The sequence below is a fragment of the Chiroxiphia lanceolata genome, chromosome 3 (genome assembly GCF_009829145.1).
Source record: "Chiroxiphia lanceolata isolate bChiLan1 chromosome 3, bChiLan1.pri, whole genome shotgun sequence".
Classification (NCBI taxonomy): domain Eukaryota; kingdom Metazoa; phylum Chordata; class Aves; order Passeriformes; family Pipridae; genus Chiroxiphia; species Chiroxiphia lanceolata.
In genome coordinates, this window is record NC_045639.1 from 50,753,583 (window position 1) to 50,774,890 (window position 21,308).

Sequence of the window (21,308 nt, forward strand, 5' to 3'; positions counted from 1 at the left end):
GCAGGCGCCCCACGGGAGCCTTCACGACGCACGCCGGCCATTTCAGAAACAGCTGTAATTATTAACACTCTCTATAGCGGTAGCTGTCTTATTAGGCAAAGTGCTTTCAAAGGCTGCTGTCGCCTATTAACAGTGACGGGCTCTTGTAGGCGCGGGTCCGTGCCCGCGCCTTACTCTACAACGCCGAACTCGGGATCTCCCAGCGGTGGCGGTGCCGGGTCAGGGCCAGCGCAGGGGCAAGGGACAGTGACAGTGGCAGGGGCAGGGCCGGGGCAGGACCGGCCCCCTCCTACCGCCTCCTTGGCTTCCTCCCGGCCCCGCCTGTTGATGTTTCACTTTGTTTTAATTCCCGGGTCGCAAGATGGAGGCGGCGCTGAGACGTCGGGAGCTGTTGCTGCTGTCGCTGCTGCTGCTGCTGCCGCCGCTGGCCACCGCGCTGCTGGGCCCGGCCGCGCCGCTGGGACAGGTACCGCCGGGGCCGCTCCCTGCCCTCTCCCTCTCCCTGTCCCTCTCCCGGTCCCTCTCCCTTCCCTTTTCCCTCTCCCTGCCCCCGTCCCTCTCCCTCCCAGGGGTGAGCCAGGCGCTGCCGCGGGGCGACAGAACTCGCCCCCCTCCTTTTAATGGTTCGTTTGTGTAGGATTTGATGTGCCGAAACAAATAGCTGACAGGTCGAGGAGGGAGATAGTTACTTCTGTACAATGTAGGTTCTTTTGTTGTATTTTCATGCTTGTCCGCCCACACCTTGGTAGTTCAGGGCTGTAGCAGTACGCCGTGCGTTAGGTCCACGTTTGTTCCTAGTGGTTTCTGTACTCTTGAACCAAGAAAAAGACTTTGATGTATTGGTGTGTATATATCTATCTATATACGTATATATTCGTACAGTGCTCTCTGTTTTTCTATTCCAATATCTATGCTGTATCTTGGTGACATTAGTTTTAAATTTATTGGCTTTTTAAAGGGTGGAAAGGGTATTTCGGGTACTACTTGGGAAACTTTTTCAATGGGAATAAAAGGATGTGCCACAGGACCAGGTGAGCTTTGACCTCTAGAATTACAGAAGAAAACTGGGTACTTCTGCCTGTAGTTGAATCACGTCCAGATACATCCTCTAATTGTTGTAACTGTGAAACTCAAAAGTGTGAGATCGTAAAGAGAGAAGAGTTGTGTGGGGTTCGTAGTCACTTATTTAGCCTATGCAAATTTGCAGTTATGTAAGTAAATTTATTATGGCTTTTTTTCCCTCCAGAGTTATTTATTTGTTAATTTAATTTACGTAATTTAGGTTTCCAAGAAAGCCTGATGGAGGCCCTGCACTGGCACATCCTGTGTTGCAAAGCAGAATTCCTGGCCTTACTTCCTGGCCTTGCTTCTCTATATGAACTTTTAAAGAGACCTTTTTAGCTCTGATTTCAAAATGGGGATCTAGATCTTCAGACACCTATAAAAAGGGCATAGATGCTTGAAGTCACGTGTGCAAAAGGCAGCAGAGTGAGCTCAGTCCATGGCTACTTTGCTTATCCCTCAGAGAAGGGGAGTGCTGGCTTCAATTTGCCAAAAGACACATGAAGTGACAATGTAATATAGACCTATGCTCTTCCTTACTTCTGCCCAGAAACTTCTACACCAAAACTTCCAGTTTAGCAGCACTGAAGTTGTTTGTAACAGCTGGCAATTGTATAAGATGTGGAGACACCTTTGTGTGTCCTGTCTTTGGATCTGAAAGCCTGAGCGTGCCACAAGGGTGCCAGGGTGGTCCCACAGAAGGCAGCTTGGGGTCAGAAGTAGAATAGGTATGTTTTAGGGTGCTAATAGGACTTGACTTAGTAACTGGGCTGTAATGCTTTATGGGCACAGCTACGCTGTTTGTGGGGTTGAGTTTGTCCATTTGTGCGGTACTGCTCAGGTGGTCTTGTCAGCTCAGTTTTTGTTAGTTGGAAGTGTCTGTGCTCTTAGCTTTATACTGGTGTGGTGGCATAAGTATATGCAGAAAATCTCTTAAAAGAGTCAAAAAGGGAACATATAAATTTCTAGTTTAGTATTTTTTCTCTTTAAGTCTTAAACTTAAAAAAAACCCCTTGCATTTTCTCCTGCACTATTTAGTTTTGTACATACAGGATCACTTTTGATGTGAAAGGAACAATGTGTCTTGAGAAAGTTTTGAGTAGAAGAGTTGATATTTTTTGAGCATGGGCTGGTTTATGGTGGCCTGGTAGGAACAGAAGTGCCTAGGGAGTGGGAATAGGCAGAGTGGGAATGCCATGCTGTGAGGCTGCCTTCAGAAGCCACAAGCTTAATGATAGTGGGTGATGGGGTCAGAATAACCGTATTTTCCTCAGAATGGCTTGGGACAGCAGACTGATTGGGAGAAGGCAGAATCAACATGTTCAGCTTTGCTTTGACTGGATACCACAACTGTGCTGTAAATTCTGTGAGCCCGCTGGACTCACACTACTGACAGCTTCACATTTTGTAGTTCTTCTACATGGGATTAAATTTTTTCTCCTTACTGATGGTGATGGAGTTACAGAAACCATAGTGGAAAGACTGGGGAAAAACTTTGAACCTTTGGAATAGTATTTTGTAAGGCTGAAATGCTTTTCTTCAGCTCTGGAATGTGAACGCCTCCATTGTTGTGCAATACTTGTAATTTCTTAAATAAGCTGTTTTGAAATCTGGACTTTTTTTTTAAACATTAGCATGTCTGGTTTGATTTTTCTTTCTCCTCGTGAACTGGATTACAGATAGATTAATTTTAGACAAAGTTTGGGTGGTTTGTTTTGTTTTGATTTTTTTCTTAAAAAAAAAAAAAGGCAGGGAATGATGCAATAAGACAACTGACCTTCACATTAAAGTAACATTTCTGGTGCAAGGTTTGGGCTATAGAGTATTTTTTTAATGTGTTGATAGGAACTGGCTAAAAGCACGGTATGCTAAATGCTATCGCTATGTTGTTTACTTTGTTTACTTCTTGATAATTTAGGCTAGCAAAGTTCTTTATAAATGGCATACTTGCCTACCAGACTTTTTTCTTTTTAGTTCAGTTCAGTTGCCTGGAAAAAAATTGGTTTTGTATTATTTGTTGGCTGTGAGAAATGTCTGTGTGGATGGATAATTTCAGAACACAAGAAAATAATCTTCACTACATTAACCATTTGATGCAGGGAGTGTAGTGTATTTTTATCAAAGAAGAACTTCGTTAATAGTGACATGCTGAAATGTTTCTTGCATTCCTTTATGCCAGTTTCTCTATTAAAAGCCTAGCACAAGTTCTGAACTTTATGCCTAAAAGAGCTGACATAATCTTCCTATGTGTATTTGATTAGATTAAAGCACAGTATGATGCAACTGTGTCTCAGTGTGTGAGAATGAGTATTCACCTGTAAAACTCCTGATAAAATATTCATAGTATGAGGGAGAATACAAAGGCAATTCATTCTAGTAACATATGTAGGGCAAAGGAAAGGATAAGCAGTGTTATACTGAGTCATCATTAAGCAAGGAAGGAATATGTGTGCTTGTTCAGAAAAGCAACATAAAGCAATGGCATCATGTTAGATTCTTTTTTTATTATTAACAAAGATAGTTGAGCTTTAGTTAGTTACGAAAATAACGGATTTAGTTATCTTGCCCTAAAGACTGTCAGGCAGCTTAATAATGCCAAACCCTAATGGAGAAGATTTTGTACTAAAATTTTGTAAAATGTGAAGGACTAATTATCATCCTGCAAACTTGTCAAGTCTAACTTGTCATGTCAAACTTGTACCATGACTGGTTTTTAATTCAGTTATGCTTGACTGCAGTTAAGAATCATCCTAGCTCTGTTTTGAGTCTGATGAAAGAATTATGTGAAGCATGGATCACGGAGCTCTGGATTGCAAATATATAGTTACACTATTTGGAGCCAGTTGCCCATATGAGTGCCAGGACTCAAATGGCATGAGTTTGTATGGTAGTTTTGTTTATCTGTTTGAATGCTTTTTTTGCCATAATCTCTTCTTAAATTTAGAAACAGGTTATTAGTTTTGTCTATTTCTTATCTATTTGGCAAGATAAGAGTCCACCTTCATTGGACTTTGTATTTTCCGATCACAAACAGGATATCCCAATAGTGCCTGTGTAATGGCTGCGAGGGGATTGTCTGCCTTTCAAGCCTCTGTACAGCTGGCCATCTTGCAAGGCATTGTGCCATCTGTTCCTAGTGCTGCCCGCTCCGCTTCCCACAGACCTCCTAGTGCAGAAAGAGCCTTGTTGGGAGAGCCTCAATAGAGAACAGCTGTGCTTTAAGTGGGCTGGCCCATAGCAGCTGAATGGGGTTTAAGTGACTGATGCAGTTGTGTAGGGCTTAACAGTTACCCTGTACTGGGAGAAACTGTACGGTACAACCTATCGGGTACTCACTGCCTGTGGAAGAAGTTCTTCCGTGATTCATTAATCAGAGCTGTTTGAAGTTCATGCAGAATTAGACCCATCAGCTTTGTCATGTGCAACATTTTTCATAAAAGAGCAAGATTAGGTGAAATGTTCTCTGTACATTTCTGTGTGGTGTTTAATATGGGGAGTCTTTGAGAATTAATGAATATTCCCTTTTAACTTATGCCAGATGCTTTGTATTCTTTGCTGCCATCTTTTCCCCATCCTGTTCTTCTGCTGCTACTGCAATTATACTGCCTCAGTTAACACTCCTGAGTTCTGTTGCAGCAGGTGCTGAAAGAATTAGAAAATTATCAGTACCTGCTTATCTCTATTCACTAGTTCACTGCAATATATGTCATCACAGTCTCTGCTGTTGCCTAGCTGTCTTAGAACATAATGCCATACATTTGTGGTAGCAGTGCTGTCCTCTTTACAGGTTCTGTGGCTGTTACCACTGTAAATATCACTGTTGGAGCACTAAAACAGGGATGAGAAATTGTAGGAAAACTCAGGAGACACATTTACATCCTATGAGAGCATTAAGAGTTATAGGGCCATTTTTAGTGTGGATTGGAGTTTTGTGTGAAGGCATTTGCCAGTACAGGAAGGGATAAGGGGCTGTGAAGTATGGAACGGGTATCAGTGTTAAGCTGAAAGCACAACCTGATTCCTGTGGACCTGAATTACTTCTTGGGGTTGTCCTTTGATTCTGACCCTGTCAAAGTGCAGCTTTCTCAAATATTCCAATGAATTCAGAACCTTTTAAGTTTCAGGACTGTCTGAAATTATGTGAATCTTCATGATATTGTTAATACTGAAAAGTGTATTGTAAGTTATACAAAGAAGTTTTACACTCATAGTTCAGGCTTCTCCAGAACCTGATGGTGCTATATTATGGATTACTGCAGAGGACCTATGTCCTGCTCTCAATGACTTTGTTACTACAGGATTGTCTTGCTGTGCTTCTGATACCCAAAATAAAGGATGTGGGGTTATTTACCTTTCTTAGTACTGAAGTACACAGTACAAGACATATCTGTAAAGCACTATAAAACACCTTCTCCTTCCCCTCCTCCAAGTAGAGAGTTTTATTATGGTAATGTAAGTCTGAGTCTTCTGCTCTAGGATTGGAAAGATGAGTACTGAATTATCACTGGAGCACTTTTTAGCAAGTATGGCTTGTCAGGCCAGGCATTTCATCATGAAAGGCTGGTACAAGACCTATTGGCCTGCCAGGTCTGTTTCCTTCCCACTTTAGTAAAAGTAAGCATAAACAAGGTATGGCTCTTGAGGCTTGAACGCTGCTGTGGATGAAAGTGGGTCGGCTGAGATGGTGCACTGCTCTCCTGGGAGCTGCTTGCAATAGTGCCTTCCTTTCCCCCAGCTCTCCTGCCTGGCTTTTCATTGCACTTGGCATGTATCCTGTGGTTCTTGCCCTCCTGTAGATTTTGGTATGGGGTGTGTAGGATCAGGAAGACTGGCTACAGCAGGACCTGTTGAGTTTTAGGTGTGGCACTGCAGGAGAGGCCAGTGGGAAGCCGTGGGAAGACAGCAGTGAGGAACTTGCCTTCGAGGAAGGGTTAAGTGAGCTGGAGGCTTTAGCATAAAATCAGGAAGACTGAGTTGAAGTACAGTTATTTTCCTTGGGAAGATATTACGAAGAGTAGTGAACAACCTGTTCATTAATTGCAGCAAGGAAGCTTCAGATTAGATGCTGAAAAAACTTTTAAAATTAAAGGTAGCTGAGTAGTGGAGTAAAGCGTTGAGGAGAGTGTGAAATTTTTGAATGTCACTGGAGAGCTTTAGGAATACATCTATTGGGAATGACAAAGACACAGCTGATTCTGACTGGAAAAGTTTGCTGTCCTCTGGTCCTTGAGATGTTACTGTATCAGATCAGGAAGGTTTGGAGCAAGAGCAATTGAAACTAATTATTTTTTAGCACCAAAACTTTGAGATTTATTTGAAATATTTCTTAGCAAGACTGGCATCAAGTCTTGTGAGACTGCTTAGTGAAGAGGCAAAACAAGAACGTATGACAGCTCAGGAGAATGGATGTACAGAATATGGGAAAGTATCAATAGAATTTGTTGGATCTGGATGTGAACAGACTAGTCTTGGGAATGGCAAGAATATGAGTTCTCTGTTGCATGTGAACACAAAATTGCAAGAGTAATGGTGTAGCTGCTGTAGCAGAGTATTAATAATTTCTTTAAGTTATTGAGGAGCTTTATGAACCTGTGCCATTCAAGAGATGCATCACCATCTGCTGAGATGATGGTGAGGGCAGACATCTCTCAAGGAGACGCCGCAAGGACAGGCAGACCATGCAGCAGAGCCAATCCAACAGTCTGTGGCCATCAGAACAATTAGCCTGACTCCCTCCTCCCAGCTGCATTCTTGGATCTCTTGTGCTTGTCTGGCTCTTCCTTGCTTGTTTAAAAGACAGAAAAATAGTCTGTCAAAAAAGGGAAAGTTTTTGTGCTGATTTAATGAGCTAAATTGGCTCACTGACTTGGCGTAAATGAGAGGGAAGGATAATGTGCAGGAGAGATCTGCACTCTCTCTTTCAGTGGCAGAAGCAGCAAGCGGTTAAACCGTCTTATTTGTCTGCATGTTAAGTTCTAATTTTTGTAACTTTGACAGCATGGAAATGATCCACTGAACTATTTAATTTCTTAAAGATGTAATATGCTCTTCAAGTGCAAGTTGGATACTACAGGAACAGAATTGACAGCTGTTTTGCAGGAAATTAATCATTGTGTACATAGCTCACTTTGTACATTTAACAGTCAGTTGTTGAGCATATCTATCTTGCTTCATGCCCTTCATTTTCAAATAAAGCATTTGATTCAAATAAAAAAGAAGTAGGAGGGGATTTTCCTATTTTTCCCCAGTCATTTCCTTTTTCTTGTAATCTGTTAGTTCCTTTGTAGATGTTGAAAAAAGATTGCAAAATACTTCCTGTATAAAAGCCCTCAGATTTCACTTGAGGCTTAAAAAATTAATTACTTTTAAAACTGCCTGGAAAATCAGACTTTTGTGCCCTTTGAATTCCCAGAAAATAGAAGAACCTAGGAAGTAATGACACAAAGTTTTGATAATCCGTTAAACAGTTTACGGGTATAAAAGATGTACAGCTGTGAATGCTAAGAACTAAAAGAGCTAAAAGTTTGGTGGATTTTTATTTTATTATTAATATACAGAATTCTTAAAACATGACAAGAAAATAAGTGGTTCAAAGAAATTACAGATGACAGAATAGAATACATCCTATGATTATACTATTAATCTAGTTTATATTTTCAGTTATATAATTCCAGTTCTCTAAGGAATTTGGTAATTTTCATTTACTTTGAATAGCTGGGTTTTAAGTTTTGAAGAAAAGTCAATGTAAAAACCTCTTTCCTAGAAAGGGCATTAAGGAAGAGATTTCTTTTTGGTCTTGGTGGCCATAGAGTTTTCCTCCCGATAGGACAAATGTGTCTGAAGCATCACTTACAAGTCACTTCCAACCAAAATCTTAACTGTGTTAGATTTTTAAGCTGTACTTTTTATAATGCCAGTTTTCTGCTGAATCAGATTTGGATGTTGTTTTTCAGTTTTTGACAGTCCTGGCTAACTGTCTATACTGTTGATCACCCATGGTTTTAAGGATTTTTTGACATTATACTTGCATTTCAGAAGCTCTCTTCATGAATTGGGACTGTATTATGCTAGGTACTGCATATTTTAAGTATTTTCTGGAAGAATATTTAGTGTTATATAAAAATCCCAAATGAAAAGCCTTTTTGTGTATTTATTTATTTAAAATTTTGAGCAAACTGAACTTTTTATTGAGACTTATTTTTAGCTGTTGGGTGTGAAACCATGACTGAAACACAGAGCTGAAGAAGATACTGAAGGTATGGAGAGGTTTTCCAGAGGAAAATGAAATGCAGTTAGAATCACTTAAGGCTCCCTAAAGGCAAATAGGGAGCTTAACATTACTTTTGAAGAGGTGACTCAGGAAAGCTCTGTGGCAGTCATTACTTTTGGCCATGTGCAAGAGAGATTTGACTTTTGCATGCAGTGTTTTTGAGGGGCAGACCTGGGAGAGTTAAGGTCCCATCTGCAAAACAGCCCCTGAAATTACAAGAGGGAAATGAGAAGACAGAATGAGTGAGTCAATAAATTACAGCAACTGGGGTTTGAAAGAAAGAAGCAAATCGCCATTGGATGTGGGTTCGAGGAGTCCCGTGTGGCATAATTTGGGAATGATAACCAAAAAAAGAAACAGGATTACTGCTAAAACTGACACAAATGCATATTCTTTACAATAGGCTAGCATGCATTAAATTAGACTTCACTTTGAAGACTGAGTGCTTAAAAAAAATTTACAGAGAAACTGATTTTTACCTTTTATTGTCTGCTGTTTTTTAGCTGAGAGGCTTCTTTTCCATTATATCCTTGTGAAATAAGTGATTATTATTATTTTATCCTTATTAAAGAACCCCAGACTATACAGTGGGGGATGCAGATGTCATTCTTTCTCATCAATCCTCTTTATTAAAAAGTGGTGAGGAAAAAACCAAACCAACCCTTACATGAAACAAGTAAGAATATTCCTCCTTTCTTCTGTCTGCTGGATAGAAAGCCTGGGGATGTGCTTTGTGTATTGTAGGTAGTCATTCTGTCAGGATAATGCATGAGAGTTGCCCATGCCCTGCAGTGGTTTATGTGCTTCCTCAAACTTATGTGTCTTCTCAATGTTTTTTTCCAGGAAATGATCCGAGTCGGTGTTACAATGTTGAAAGCCAATGGAGAACTTCACAAAGGACAGGTTTGTCTGGTTTTTCTCTTTATTCAGAGAATTAATATGTAGTGAAACAAAGTCTGCATGTGGATGCAAATATGTCGTTTTGTCTGACGTAAGTCACTATAAAATGTATTCCTCTGAGTGCAGAATTGTAGGATAGGGCCAGGAACTGTATACTCATTCTGTCTGTCTTTCTTTCAGGTTCTTTTTAATATCACCTATATTAATGGACAGGTATATGTAAATGATTTTCCTATGAAAAACGGGGTTGCCCACGTAACATGTCAAACAGTAATATGTGAGTATTCCCTTTTCCTTTTTTTTTTTTTTTTTAATTTTTCTCCTTCTCCCTGGGTATTTGGCTTCCTGGTTATCTAGTAGTAACCAAGGCTTACAATGACTATGTGTTCTGTACTCTGCAAACCCGAGCATTGTAGAAACAAATAATTTCCCAAGGCAGGACAATACTGGTATTAAAATGGGCCTCAAGTCACATTTATGTGCTTATATGTAAATGGTCTAATCTGAAGTCCAGACTCCGCCTGTCTTTTAAAAAGAGTGTTTTGCAGGACAAGCTAGACAATGTAAACAGTAGGATGGGACTCCACCCTGCTAATGGCTGTGTCCCTAGGTTGGTTGGCATAAATCCAGAAGGAGATTCAATAACAAAAGTATGAATTGTTGTTAGGAAGATCTTTTAATGATCTCACTTCTGTGTCTAATGAACAAACAAGTTTCTGCTGGATAGGTTATTATAGCACAAATACTGCAGTTTTGCTAGTGTCCTGCAGTGGTTAATGACTTTGAATTATCTTGAAACTTCTATTTTTCCATTGATTCAATGCTACGCTTTTTGTGAAAGACCAACGAGTATTGTGATTTTTTGGAGATACACAGGGTATACTGTATAATTAATTAAAAAAGGACCATTATGCTCATTTGATTTTAGCTTCTGTTGTATTCAGAATGATCTCCTGATGGATCAGGTACAATCAATCTCTAGCATGATATCTGAGATCATCATCATCAGACGTTTACTTACAGAGTACTAACGCTTTTTCAAAGTGCTTCTCTGAGCCATGACCTTGTTGCTTGAACCCTTCTTTCCCAAGCACAATCAGTTATTAATTTGACACTAATTCTTTTCTGGATAGGGAGAACAGTAATCAATTTCTCTTTTTCTGGGATAATTATGTTCCTATTTGTTCTGTTTTTTTCTATCCTAGGGTAGAAAACTATGGCAAAATGTCATTTACCTGCAAAATAATTCACTCCAGAAAAAATAGATATGATTTTATTGACTGATTCTGAGAGCTCCTGAGCACTCTCCTGTAGTTCCTATTAATTTCCCAAATCATATTTTTGTAGCTTGCAGTGACTACAGTTATGAACATGAATCTGAAACAGTGAGGGAAATACTGATTTGACCTGGGAGCTAGGAACCTGGAATTCTCTATCTCCGTGTTTGGGTCTGAGACCTCAGCATAGTGCCTGGCTCTGTTACCTGTAATGTTTGTACTCTTTACATGCTAAATCCTTCACAACAGATTCAAGTAGTGTTTGTAAAATGCTAAAGAAATATAGAAATAGGGGGGAAATACTCCTGAATGTATATAAAACCCAAACTTGAGCTTAATAGTCATGCTTTTGAATATTAGAGACGAAGTATTCTGAATGGTATTGTTTTGACATCGTTGTCAGATCATACCTGACACCTGTATCCCCACTTGAAGCTCCCATAAATGTCAACTTTGGAAACATATCTGTCATTCCTGTTGAATGTGGTGGGAAAGGCTGGGACCACAGGGAGTTTCAGCTACTTGAAATCTTACAGGGTTTCGTCCTTCAATGTGTGCTTGCTGCTCTAAGACACAAAGCATTCAGCAACTAGGTTTGTGCTCTGACTCCTAACTATAGGGAACCCTTCTCTCCTTCTACCACTTACTTTTGCAACAAAAGATATTGCTAAATAATGCCAGAAAGTATTTTTCTATATTTAAAATAGGCAAAATAACCTTTATGAGGACAGGGATTGTAGCATAGAAGTAATGAACACACTGAGTTGTTACTGTAAGACTAGTCCAGCCTTACCCCATGTTACCTCACAGGCTCAGCACTGTAAGTGACATACACACACAGCACCAGTGGCTTAGCAATAGTCTCAGTTCATGTACCTTGCTATCTGCATGTTGGGAAGATCTGCCACGTCCACTCTTCCGCTTCACCACCACTTCAGTTCTAGCGTGGCCTCACCTGTAGTAGAGGTGTAGTACTTGGGAGAAGGATACAAAGCCTATGCAGAAACAACTAGAGCAGGAAGGCAGTTCTGTGGGTACTTGTGGAATATTAGGCTGTTGAAATAGCTGAAAGCTTTTGGGCAGGAAGAGTTTGAGGGTCACCAGTCACATATGAAAACAGAGAGGGGGACAGACAAATATGTGTGAGGGAACTGTCACTCATCTTGAGTACAGTGTGCCTGGAAAAGAGCGCATTAGTTTCTGTATTAAGAGGAAGGGGAATGTTATGCAAACCAAGATGTTGACACAGGTGGCTGGCTGGGCTGTGGCATTACTCTTATGAGTAATAGAAATAGAACGCAGCAATAGCCAAGCCAAAGAGCACAGCTTAACATGCTTCAATGCAAACCTCAAGGCAGGGATGCGACATCGTTTGCAAGCTCCCTCAGTCCAGGGGATCGTACAGCTCTGCTGTGTTATATTACAAAACTTGCTCCGTGTTTGATTTGGTGATATACTGGTAAAAAAAATCATGGCATCTGTTTTACCTGTTGCCCAGATTAGTACTGCTTATAATAGTTGTTGTTGGAAGTGTTAAGGACATCAGCGTAGTACAGACATCTGTACCGCTGTTCTGGCATCTCTGGTGTGATGACAGTACTGCTGTGACTTTTCCGTTCAGGTGCTGCATGTGCATCTCTGTCACAGTTGCAACTGTTTTCCCTATGGCTGTGTACTGCTTTCTGGTTGGGGTGGTTTCTCTTTGAAAGCTGTGACATTGTGTGTTAACAGTGGAGAACGGAAACTTGGATAACTTAGCGGATCAGCAACGCCTGGGAACCGTCAGTGTTCGCATCATGGTTCACGAGTGGCCTTTGGCATCCAGTTCTGATTTGCAGCTGATTGTCGTTCAGGAGGAAGTGACAGAAATTGATGGAAAACAGGTAAAACAAACCCCTGCTGCAATATTTGGTTTGTTTTTAACTTAAGAGAGGCAAGTAGTTACCAAGGATTGAAAGATTTACATGTATCTGGCTGGTGATTAGAGCACAAAGTATATAATTAATGTTAGATAGCACAGTATTGAAAGAGATAATAACAAAGTTGGCAGTATAATAGTAGGTGTGTTTTGTGAGGAGACTTCAAGTTTTAATGCTTTTATTCATATTCTAATGATTATCATTAAGTGCATCACAACACATGCACCTATGCAAGCAAAGTCAGACTCACAAGCAAGACTTGATTTATAATATAATGTACAAAACAAACAAAAGGGGCATGGGCTTTTTTTGAGTCCTGAGGGCTTCCCCATTGTTATTCCAAGCTAACAAAGGGTTTCAAGCACATACCATGGCGAACAGCTTGCAGCAGCAAACTCTTATAGCAGATGGGCTTGTGAAAGCCCACAACACCTGAGAGTTTAGCCTTAGAATATTTTGCATGTAAGATAAAATCCATGTTCATTATCAAGATTCAAATTGAGACGAACAAACACCTCCCCGCCCAATTCTAACTGTATCTGTACGAATACCAGTGAATGTGAGGGGTTACAGTTCCAGCTGAGATTGAAATGTGCAGAACTCTCAAAATTCCCTGTAAGGTATAGTTAATTTACTAACCAAAGAGGATCTGTTGAAAAGATCGAGCTGCTGAAGCCAGCAACAACATCATATTTTTGTTTCTGTACATGTCTACATCCTATGTGTGGCCAGGCTTTTTTGAAGCTGGCTTATGTTCTGCTGCCTTTTTCTTTTTTTAAAGAATAATACCATTGATCCTTAATTAATTGCATGCTCAGCAGGTAGTATTTTTTACAGCAATCTATATCATGTCAAAATTTTACTCTTTTAATGAAAAGCCCCACTGAGAGGTCTGTAGCTTTTCTGATGAGGTGTTTATCTCATTGATAGGAGCCTAATATATCCTGGTTGATTCAGTTGTTACACAACAGTGGTGTTGTATTTCAGATGGCAAACTAGACATCACAATGCATTTCAGATTTTCATAGAGACCTGGTAAAAACAACCAGAAGGCTAATGCTGTTTCCAAAATTGTTCCTTTAAGTCAAAAGCAGTCTCACATGAGCATGGTAGAGGGGCAGAATCCCCTCCCTTGCCCTGCTGGCCCCACTGCTCAGGATACTGTTGGCCTTCTGGGCTGCAAGCACACATTGCTGGGTCATATGGAGCTTTTCATCCACAAACACCCCCAAGTCCTTCACTTGTGCTTGGGCTTGCCCTGACCCAAGTGCAGGACCTTGCACTTGGCCTTGTTGAACTTCATGAGGTTTACACAGGCCCCTCTCTCAAGCCTGTCCAGGTCTGCCTGGATGCCATCCCTTTCCTTTAGCATGTCATGCAGCACACAGCTTGGTGTCATCAGCAAACTTGCTGAGGGTGCACTCAATCTCACTGTCTGTGTCACTGACAAAGGTGTTAAACGGCACCAGTCCCAGTACTGACCTTTGAGGACAACACCTGTCACTGGTCTGCATTTGGACATTGAGCCATTGACTGCAACTCATTGAGTGTGGCCATACAGCCAATTCCTTATCCAGTGAGTGGTCCATCTGTCAAATCCATGTCTTCTAGTTTAGAGACAAGGTCGTCAAGCAGAACACCGTCGAATGCTGTGATACTTTGCCTTCAGTTGTTGAGAAAAGAAACATTACTGAAAAAGCAGAAATGTCAGTCTTGCCTCAGCAACACTTTCAATGTTCACAAGTGCTTTCACTATATACTTGAGTTTTCCATGTCCTAAAATGCCTCCCTGAGAGAGGATAGTAATGAACTATGCAAGACTTGGTTACAAGCCCATGGAGTGACTACCACATGCTTTTGCAAGGAGAGAGAGACTGTCTGTTCAGCATATTTTCTATTGTGACATAGTCTACAGAAGTGTGGTATGTAAAAACAAAGAATACTAATTCATGTTATAGCAGCCCTGTCTCTACCTCTTAATGGCTTAGAGTTTTCTGTGATGTATTGGTGTTCTCTTCCAGCCAGCTTCAGTCTTACTTTAGATGCAGTAATATCAACGTGTTTGCATCTCTTGCAGGTTCAGCAAGAAGAAGTAACAGAAATAGATATTTTAGTAAAGGACCTGAGAGTACTTAGACATTCAAACTACACTGTCCCTTTGAAAGAGAGCATGCTGTATTCCATCCCAAGGGACAACGACATGTTATTTACACTGCCCAACCTCTCAGGAAAAGGTATCTCTCTCAGCTGCTACATAATATTTTCATCTGTAGCTGTTGTATTGCTTTACAGGGGTAAAAGAGCATCATTATTCCCATGTTTTACATAGTGAAACAGTTTCTTCATTAACAGGAAAGCTTTTTATGTGGTTTGGTTTTTATTTTTTTAAACACTTAAATTCAACTCTTCTACATTCTAGGTATTTTGTTTGTTTGTTTTCAAATCTGTTCTCCTTTGAAGCACTTGATACTTGGCAGTCTGCAATCCAGACATCTGACAGGAATAAATTTTTCTCTCAGATCTATGATGGAAGTTTCTCTAAAGCTCCCCCTTCTTCCTGAGAATGAAAGAGAAAACTGTAGAGGAAATACCTGTCTGTTTCATTTCCAAACCAGGGACCAGTTTTATGTTATTAAACTTGAATATCTTAAATGCAAGAGAAGTTATTTGATGCCTTAATCTTACTTCAGTTTTGTTTAATCAACAACTCTCAAGGATTTAACTAGAGATGAATATTTTGATCTAGTTCATCGCTTTTTAATCTGATGACAACTGAAATTTACAACTAAGGGCATAGCTAAAGGCAGCACTGTAACACTGCTTCTGCTTATCAAGTTCACTACTCAAGTTAAAAAAAAAAGGTAGTCAGTCTTCTGTGTTCTTGCTGTGAATGTGTGAGAACCATACTATAAGTATAGAAATACACCGTGTCTTTGTTTTCCTGAAGAGTGAGTCAAATAAAAAGAAAGCTCTCCACTAAATCTAGCTTTTCTTCTTCAGATATTCAAGATCCACTGCAAACTACCAGTCAGTACCTCATCCGGCAAGCAGAGACTACGGTAGATGAAGAGACATTACCTGGCAAGTTACCAGAGACTCCTCTTAGGGTAGAACCTCCATCTTCTTACAAGGTACTTTTGTTGTTTGTCTGCTTTTTTAATTATTAGTATATACACCTTTAAAGAGAGGAAACTACTAAGACCAATGGACCTCTAGGAACCTTAAAAAAACCCCCCAAACTCCCCAAAACTATCAAAATAACCAACCAACAAAAAAAACCCCTCTTCCTAAATTACCTTTTAGCAGTAACAAGCTGTTGGAATTTTTTACTCCACTAGGAATCAAATGGGCTTTTAAATCCTGCAGTGTTCTGACCTCACAGATACTTCATGATAGTCAGTGGTGATATTTCCATTATACCAAGCTAAGCATTTATGACAATTTCAGATTTTGCTTAGCTTTAAATTACATCATTTTTTTCCTGACTCTATGAAAGTGCTTACCCCTCTGAGAGATGGACCATTGGTATCAGCTGCTGTAAGAAAGACAGTAACAGCCTTAGAAGTTTGAGTTTCAGCTTAGGTAAGGATGGGCTTGATGGCCTCCTCTGTGGCCAAAACAAACACAGTTATAACCTGCTGCTGAGACAGGAGGGCCAGAATAGTAGGCTGAAAGTTACAGATAGGCTAGAGAAGGTGTTACCCCTCTCCTGGGCTGGCAGTAACCATTTCACTGCTGTACACTGCTATGGTATCATAGCTGTCTATGGCCAAACAGCTGCCCCTTCGTCTTCTCTGTTCAAGTGTCTTTTATTTTCCAAAGTGGCCTCTCAGAGAACTCTGCTACAGTGAGCAGAGAACTAAACCTTCACCTGTTCCAAACTTTGAAGAAGATCCAAGTCACCGGTCAATTCCATGCTGCTTTTATCTATTTTAAGGATACATAAATTAAGTAAAACTATCACCATGTAACTACATGTATCACCAGTAGCTACAAAACCAGCACATGCTTTGTTTTGCAGCCTGTCTTTTTACCTCTTTGACTGTAGGTGATGTGCCAGTGGGTGGAAGACTTGAGAAAAGGATTGTGCAGATTCTGGTTCCGATCTTTACCCATCTTGTTTAGTTTCATGGAAGTTGTTGTAGTTGGAATTGCTGGAGCAGCTCTTATTATCAAAGTCTTAAAGGTGATTCTCCCTTCCTGTGAAAACAAGTAAGTAATTTTTGCATTTTTTTTTTTTTGGCTGCGGTGAAGGCAAAACATTAACAAAAAAAATTTGTCAAGAAGCAGCCCCGTTCTGTAGGAAGATGGTAGCAACAATTCAGTGAAAAAGCTACTGATAACTTTCCTTTCCAGGTGAACTTTTGACATATAAGCATTTCAGAGAAACATGGGAAAGTATTTAAATGGAAATGTCTTTAGCTGAGCTGTCATACTGCCAAATTTTTATCAACTCTTCTAAGGACTACACTGTGAGACACTTTTAACATAGCTCCAAGAGAGGAGGGTAGAAGCTAGAGCTAAATAATTCCAACATCTCTATAGCTTTTCATACTCCTACTATTTTGGAGTTGTCGCAGTAGTTCTGAAAGGCCTCGAATTTGGCTTTGCAAATTTGCGTGGGAATTCTCCAAGGAGGACCTACCTCTGTAGGCAGCTTCCAAGCCATAGCGATCGGTGCTAGCATTGGTGGCAAAAGGTCATAAATAAAGCTGGTGGCCTGCAGATGGCTTTACTCACTCAGTTGGTGTGTTACCAGCTACACTAAGATTTTTCAGAAGAGCAAGTGCTCAGAACAAGGGGTGGAAAGATGAGTAAGAAGCTGCAGGTAAGAAATCAGTGTCTATTTAGTGCTGGAATGGGCAAACATGTGCATTTTAAAGCTACCTAAGTCAGTTCTGGAAGACCTATCCCTTGGAACCATATGTTCTTTGAGAAGTGACTGACAGCATAGTGTGCTTCATTAGCCACAACAAGCACAGCTGATGTCTTCTGATGCAGCTGATCAGCTGTGCTTCTGAAGGGCCCTGTCTGCAGTTAATTTATGTATCCACTCAGGAATATGAGTAGCATTAGTCCTTCTGACAAAGCTAGAAAAATGGGGGGCTGGAAGATCAGGAAGGCTGGAAACTGCACTGACTAAAGAGACCATGCTTTTCCCTGACACTTCACACAGTGTGCTGTCAGATGGGAATGCTTCAGTTGTTAGAGCAGAAAAACTGAAGAAACACTTTGTACTTCCCAGAGAAGTAAGTAGCTTAACACTTCCACTTGTGAAACTGAACTAAGTAGAACTAGGAAGAAAAATCTAATCCCAGCAAACTATTCAGCAAAGTGTCTCATGGCCTGTCCATGGCAGAGGAGAGTACAGAGCAGAGGAACCAGCCTGGAGTAATTCCTCTTCCAACTGGAGAACATGGGGCTTGTGCATGGCTTGTCAGAACATTTAAAGAAATTGTGCCACTCCTTCCCCTTAAAAAAACAAAACCCAACCACCAACAAAAAGAAATAACAAACAAACAAAAAAACCCCACAACCTCAAAACCACACAGTTGTTTTCTTGCTACCTATGTAAAGTGTTCCCATAAAAAATGGTTTAAATCATGATTGCAAACCAGTAAGAACGAGCAGAAGATCTCATGTGGTGACTGACACAGTTGCAGATGTCAGGACCTCGTCCCAAGTCTTTAATGCCATTCTATGGTACACTGATAAAACTATCTAGTCTTGGAGAATTAAATGTAGCTCCTGACAGCAGACAGTTTTAGGCTACTATGAAACTAAGCATATAGAGTCTACACTGCTGACACTTCAGATGTAGAAACTGGGTGAAGGGAGCCCTCAGAAACCACAGCTAGTACATTTTGGAACCAGTTTTCATTCTAGCTTCATAAAAGAGGTATTATGAGGGTAATGCTTGACGCACTGATTTAAACTTAAGTTTGGGGAGTTATAAAGAGTAAATCTAATTTTTAGAACACAGAATTGTTTTGTATATTGTTTTCTAATGCCAGGTTATCTTACCTTTCAGAGGCATCCTTCTTCTGGATCAAGTCAGCTTTGTACCTGTGACTACCATCAGCCTGCCTTCAGATCTTCCAGACAGGAAAAATAATTTAGATGAGAAAGCATGTACTTAATACTGTATTTACTTTGGAGTTACTGGTTTTTAAAAACACACTTTTAGTTGACCTGAAATTTGGCACTTGAGCTTAATACTTTGTTTGTTTCCTACTAAGAAAACTAAGTCAGTTGATTAATTGATAAAAGGGCCACTCAGGCCGAGGCCCAAAGCTGACTTCCTTGTGCCTCTTCATAAACAAGCAGCCTTTTCAGAATCTTCAAAATAGAGCAGCTTTCCACCCTGAGGGCTACCATTGGTTTTAACTTCTGTGAAGTCACTTTTCCACACCTTGGACAGGATGCTCGCTGCCTTCTTGCCCATAAATAAACCAGGTCAGTTGTCCTGACTAGCAAGATGATGAAATTCAGGGTGTCCTTAAGTCTGCAGAAAGCATTCTTCAGAAAAGGACTAGGGAGTATTGCAAACATCAGCTGTGCCAAAAGCCTAAGCAAAGCTGCCCAACCTGGCTCAGGTCTCATAGGGTTGAGTGTGCCTTGCAAGGAAGATACCACTACCCAACATTTGTGTTACTCGAGAAATTTGACATTTTGTATATGCAAAACAAAAATTAAAAAAGCAGATTTATATTTCAAGCACTTTATGTTTTTATGGTCCCTTCCACTCATAAAAATTGTTAGCAGTTGTAATTATAGTATGCTTTTTGTATCTGTGACAGCACTACTACGTGAAGTCCCAAAAGAAAAATGAAAATTCTATGGAATTGTACAGAAATACTGGCTTACTATTGCTAAGTAGGCCCACTCTGCCCATGCCAGTTTCTACTGTTAACATTTTTCAAATAAACACTTAAATTGTTTATTAAACTGTGTTCACTTTTGCATCTATAGTTATAAAGAACAGCAGTTTGCCAAACATGTTAGCTACAGGGTACTATTTGTTTTTTAGCTTTTCACTGTTATTACTTAGAAAAAATGTTTGTCAGAAGAATGACTAGGAAAAAACTTCAGAGCCATAACTACCTGGCACTAGACTGAGCACAGTTATCATCTGAGTGATCAGAATTACCCATGTGCAGCTGATTTCCCCCCCTCCCACCTTAAGGAAACATTATCACAAATGTAATGAGAACCAAGTTATTCAGATGCTGGTCCATACAGCTGGTCTGCAACAGGAACAACTCACATTGTCTCCCTCAATTGACAGCACTGCAGCGATAGAAGGAACATTTCTAACACTGACTTGCCTTGCAAAAAACTAAACCAAGACTCACCACCCAGCAGTGCAGTGTGGTTGGTACATGTCAGCCCAAGGTAACAGGGACACTGCTCAAACTTCCCCTTGCTTTTTAATTTTATTTTTTGTCCTAGCACCCTTACGGTTGCAAAGGGATTGTCATCCATGGCTGAACAGGAAACTGCTAAGATTAACACAGAAATGGTGACTACACAGACAAGAGCAGCTCTTCAAACAGTTGTAGACAGACTTCTCTGCATGTGGAAATTCATGTTCTTTACACTTTATGAACATAGCTCTGGCTCCTTCATTAGCATGGTTCAAGTAGAAGCGGTGTATAAGGCTGAAGTTAGCTTCTTCAGGGGAAAAAAAAAAGTAGGATGGAAAGAAACACAATAGTTCTTCCTTAGTGCCCAAGCACAGTGTGAATTACACTGCAGATGGAAATCTGGCAGATGTTTGCATATGCTCTTTGCATCCCTCCTTATGAAACTGTAAACCAAGCACCTGCACAGAAACAAGGAGATTTATCTCTTCTAAACAGCTGCAACAAATGAGTGGTTAAAGCCTGAAAAAAAGTGTTGGTACTGCTTCACAACTTGGCTGATTTCCATGAGCTCAGTAATCCTCTTCTGTATGGTGTTTACAAAGTATGAGGAAAGAAGTACTACCACCAGGTAATGAAATTCTAAAGACAGTGCAAATCTTGAACACAGTAATTGCCAGACAACATAGCAGCTTTAAGGAGCTGGAGTTACTGAGTCTTAAATAAAGTTAAAGCACTTGTGTTTCTGCTTTAGCATGCACATGGATTTCCCAAATCATAAGTCTTGCACCTTTCAGAGGAGTGCTACTTTGAGCTGGGACTAATCTGAACTATTTTGTAAATTGATTTAAGAACCACCTTATGCAATGCAGTTGGGAAAGGGCAACTGTCCTGCATGCCAGTCACGGTAGGTCTCATTTTCCCAGGATATGAACTGATAAGAATACATGTGCCCGCTAGGGAAAAGAAAGTGTGGGGGGGGCAAGGTACTGAAAAAAAACCCAAAACCTCCCAACTATCAAAAAAAACCCCTTGGTTTTTTTAGGAACAGCAACATCTCTTACCTCCTCACAAACTGTGGCTCTTACTGCAACCATGTATCACCATATTGTGTGTTCCAAAACAAAATGAACCTCTGAGCTACAAATTCAGCCTCTAGCACATATTACAGAGGTGTTCATTTTGTTCATTCAGAGTGAACTGGGCTGGTTGAGAACTAAACTACTGCTTTTTAAGTGAGGTTTACTGTAGGAGTTCTCAAAATATATCACACTTTCAGTCTAAGCGGCCCCTTGCTGGACTGCTTCCAAGGATCAAAGCTTGCCTCCTTTCCCTTCTTACTTGGGGGACAGATTGAGTATTTTGGTTTGCCTGCAATGAATTATGAGAAGAAATCTCCTCCTGCAACACAGTTAACAGGTCCACTCTCATCCTAACATAAAAACACAAAAATAAGTAGAGTAAGAGAACTCACTTCTTCAAAATACCACATAATTATAATTTTCTTAACTCTGAC

At 40.3% G+C, this 21,308-nt stretch overlaps 1 protein-coding gene across 1 annotated transcript; it reads left to right on the forward strand.

Annotated features, from left to right (window-relative positions):
* Nucleotides 1-223: 223 nt before the first annotated feature.
* GINM1 (glycoprotein integral membrane 1) lies at nucleotides 224-19,371 on the forward strand. Its single transcript, XM_032682277.1, has 8 exons — nucleotides 224-466; nucleotides 9,176-9,235; nucleotides 9,413-9,509; nucleotides 12,241-12,392; nucleotides 14,506-14,662; nucleotides 15,429-15,559; nucleotides 16,477-16,640; nucleotides 18,460-19,371. The coding sequence occupies exons 1-8, from the start codon at nucleotides 362-364 to the stop codon at nucleotides 18,566-18,568; spliced, it is 975 nt and encodes a 324-aa protein (XP_032538168.1). The 5' UTR covers nucleotides 224-361; the 3' UTR covers nucleotides 18,569-19,371.
* The last annotated feature ends 1,937 nt before the right edge of the window (nucleotides 19,372-21,308 follow it).

Excerpts from the sequence above, each read along its gene's own strand:
- GINM1 (XM_032682277.1), top strand. The coding sequence starts at position 362 with ATGGAGGCGGCGCTGAGACGTCGGGAGCTGTTGCTGCTGTCGCTGCTG. Across the intron at positions 467-9,175 it reads CGGCCGCGCCGCTGGGACAG|GAAATGATCCGAGTCGGTGT; the intron begins GTACCGCCGGGG and ends GTTTTTTTCCAG. Across the intron at positions 16,641-18,459 it reads CTCCCTTCCTGTGAAAACAA|AGGCATCCTTCTTCTGGATC; the intron begins GTAAGTAATTTT and ends CTTACCTTTCAG.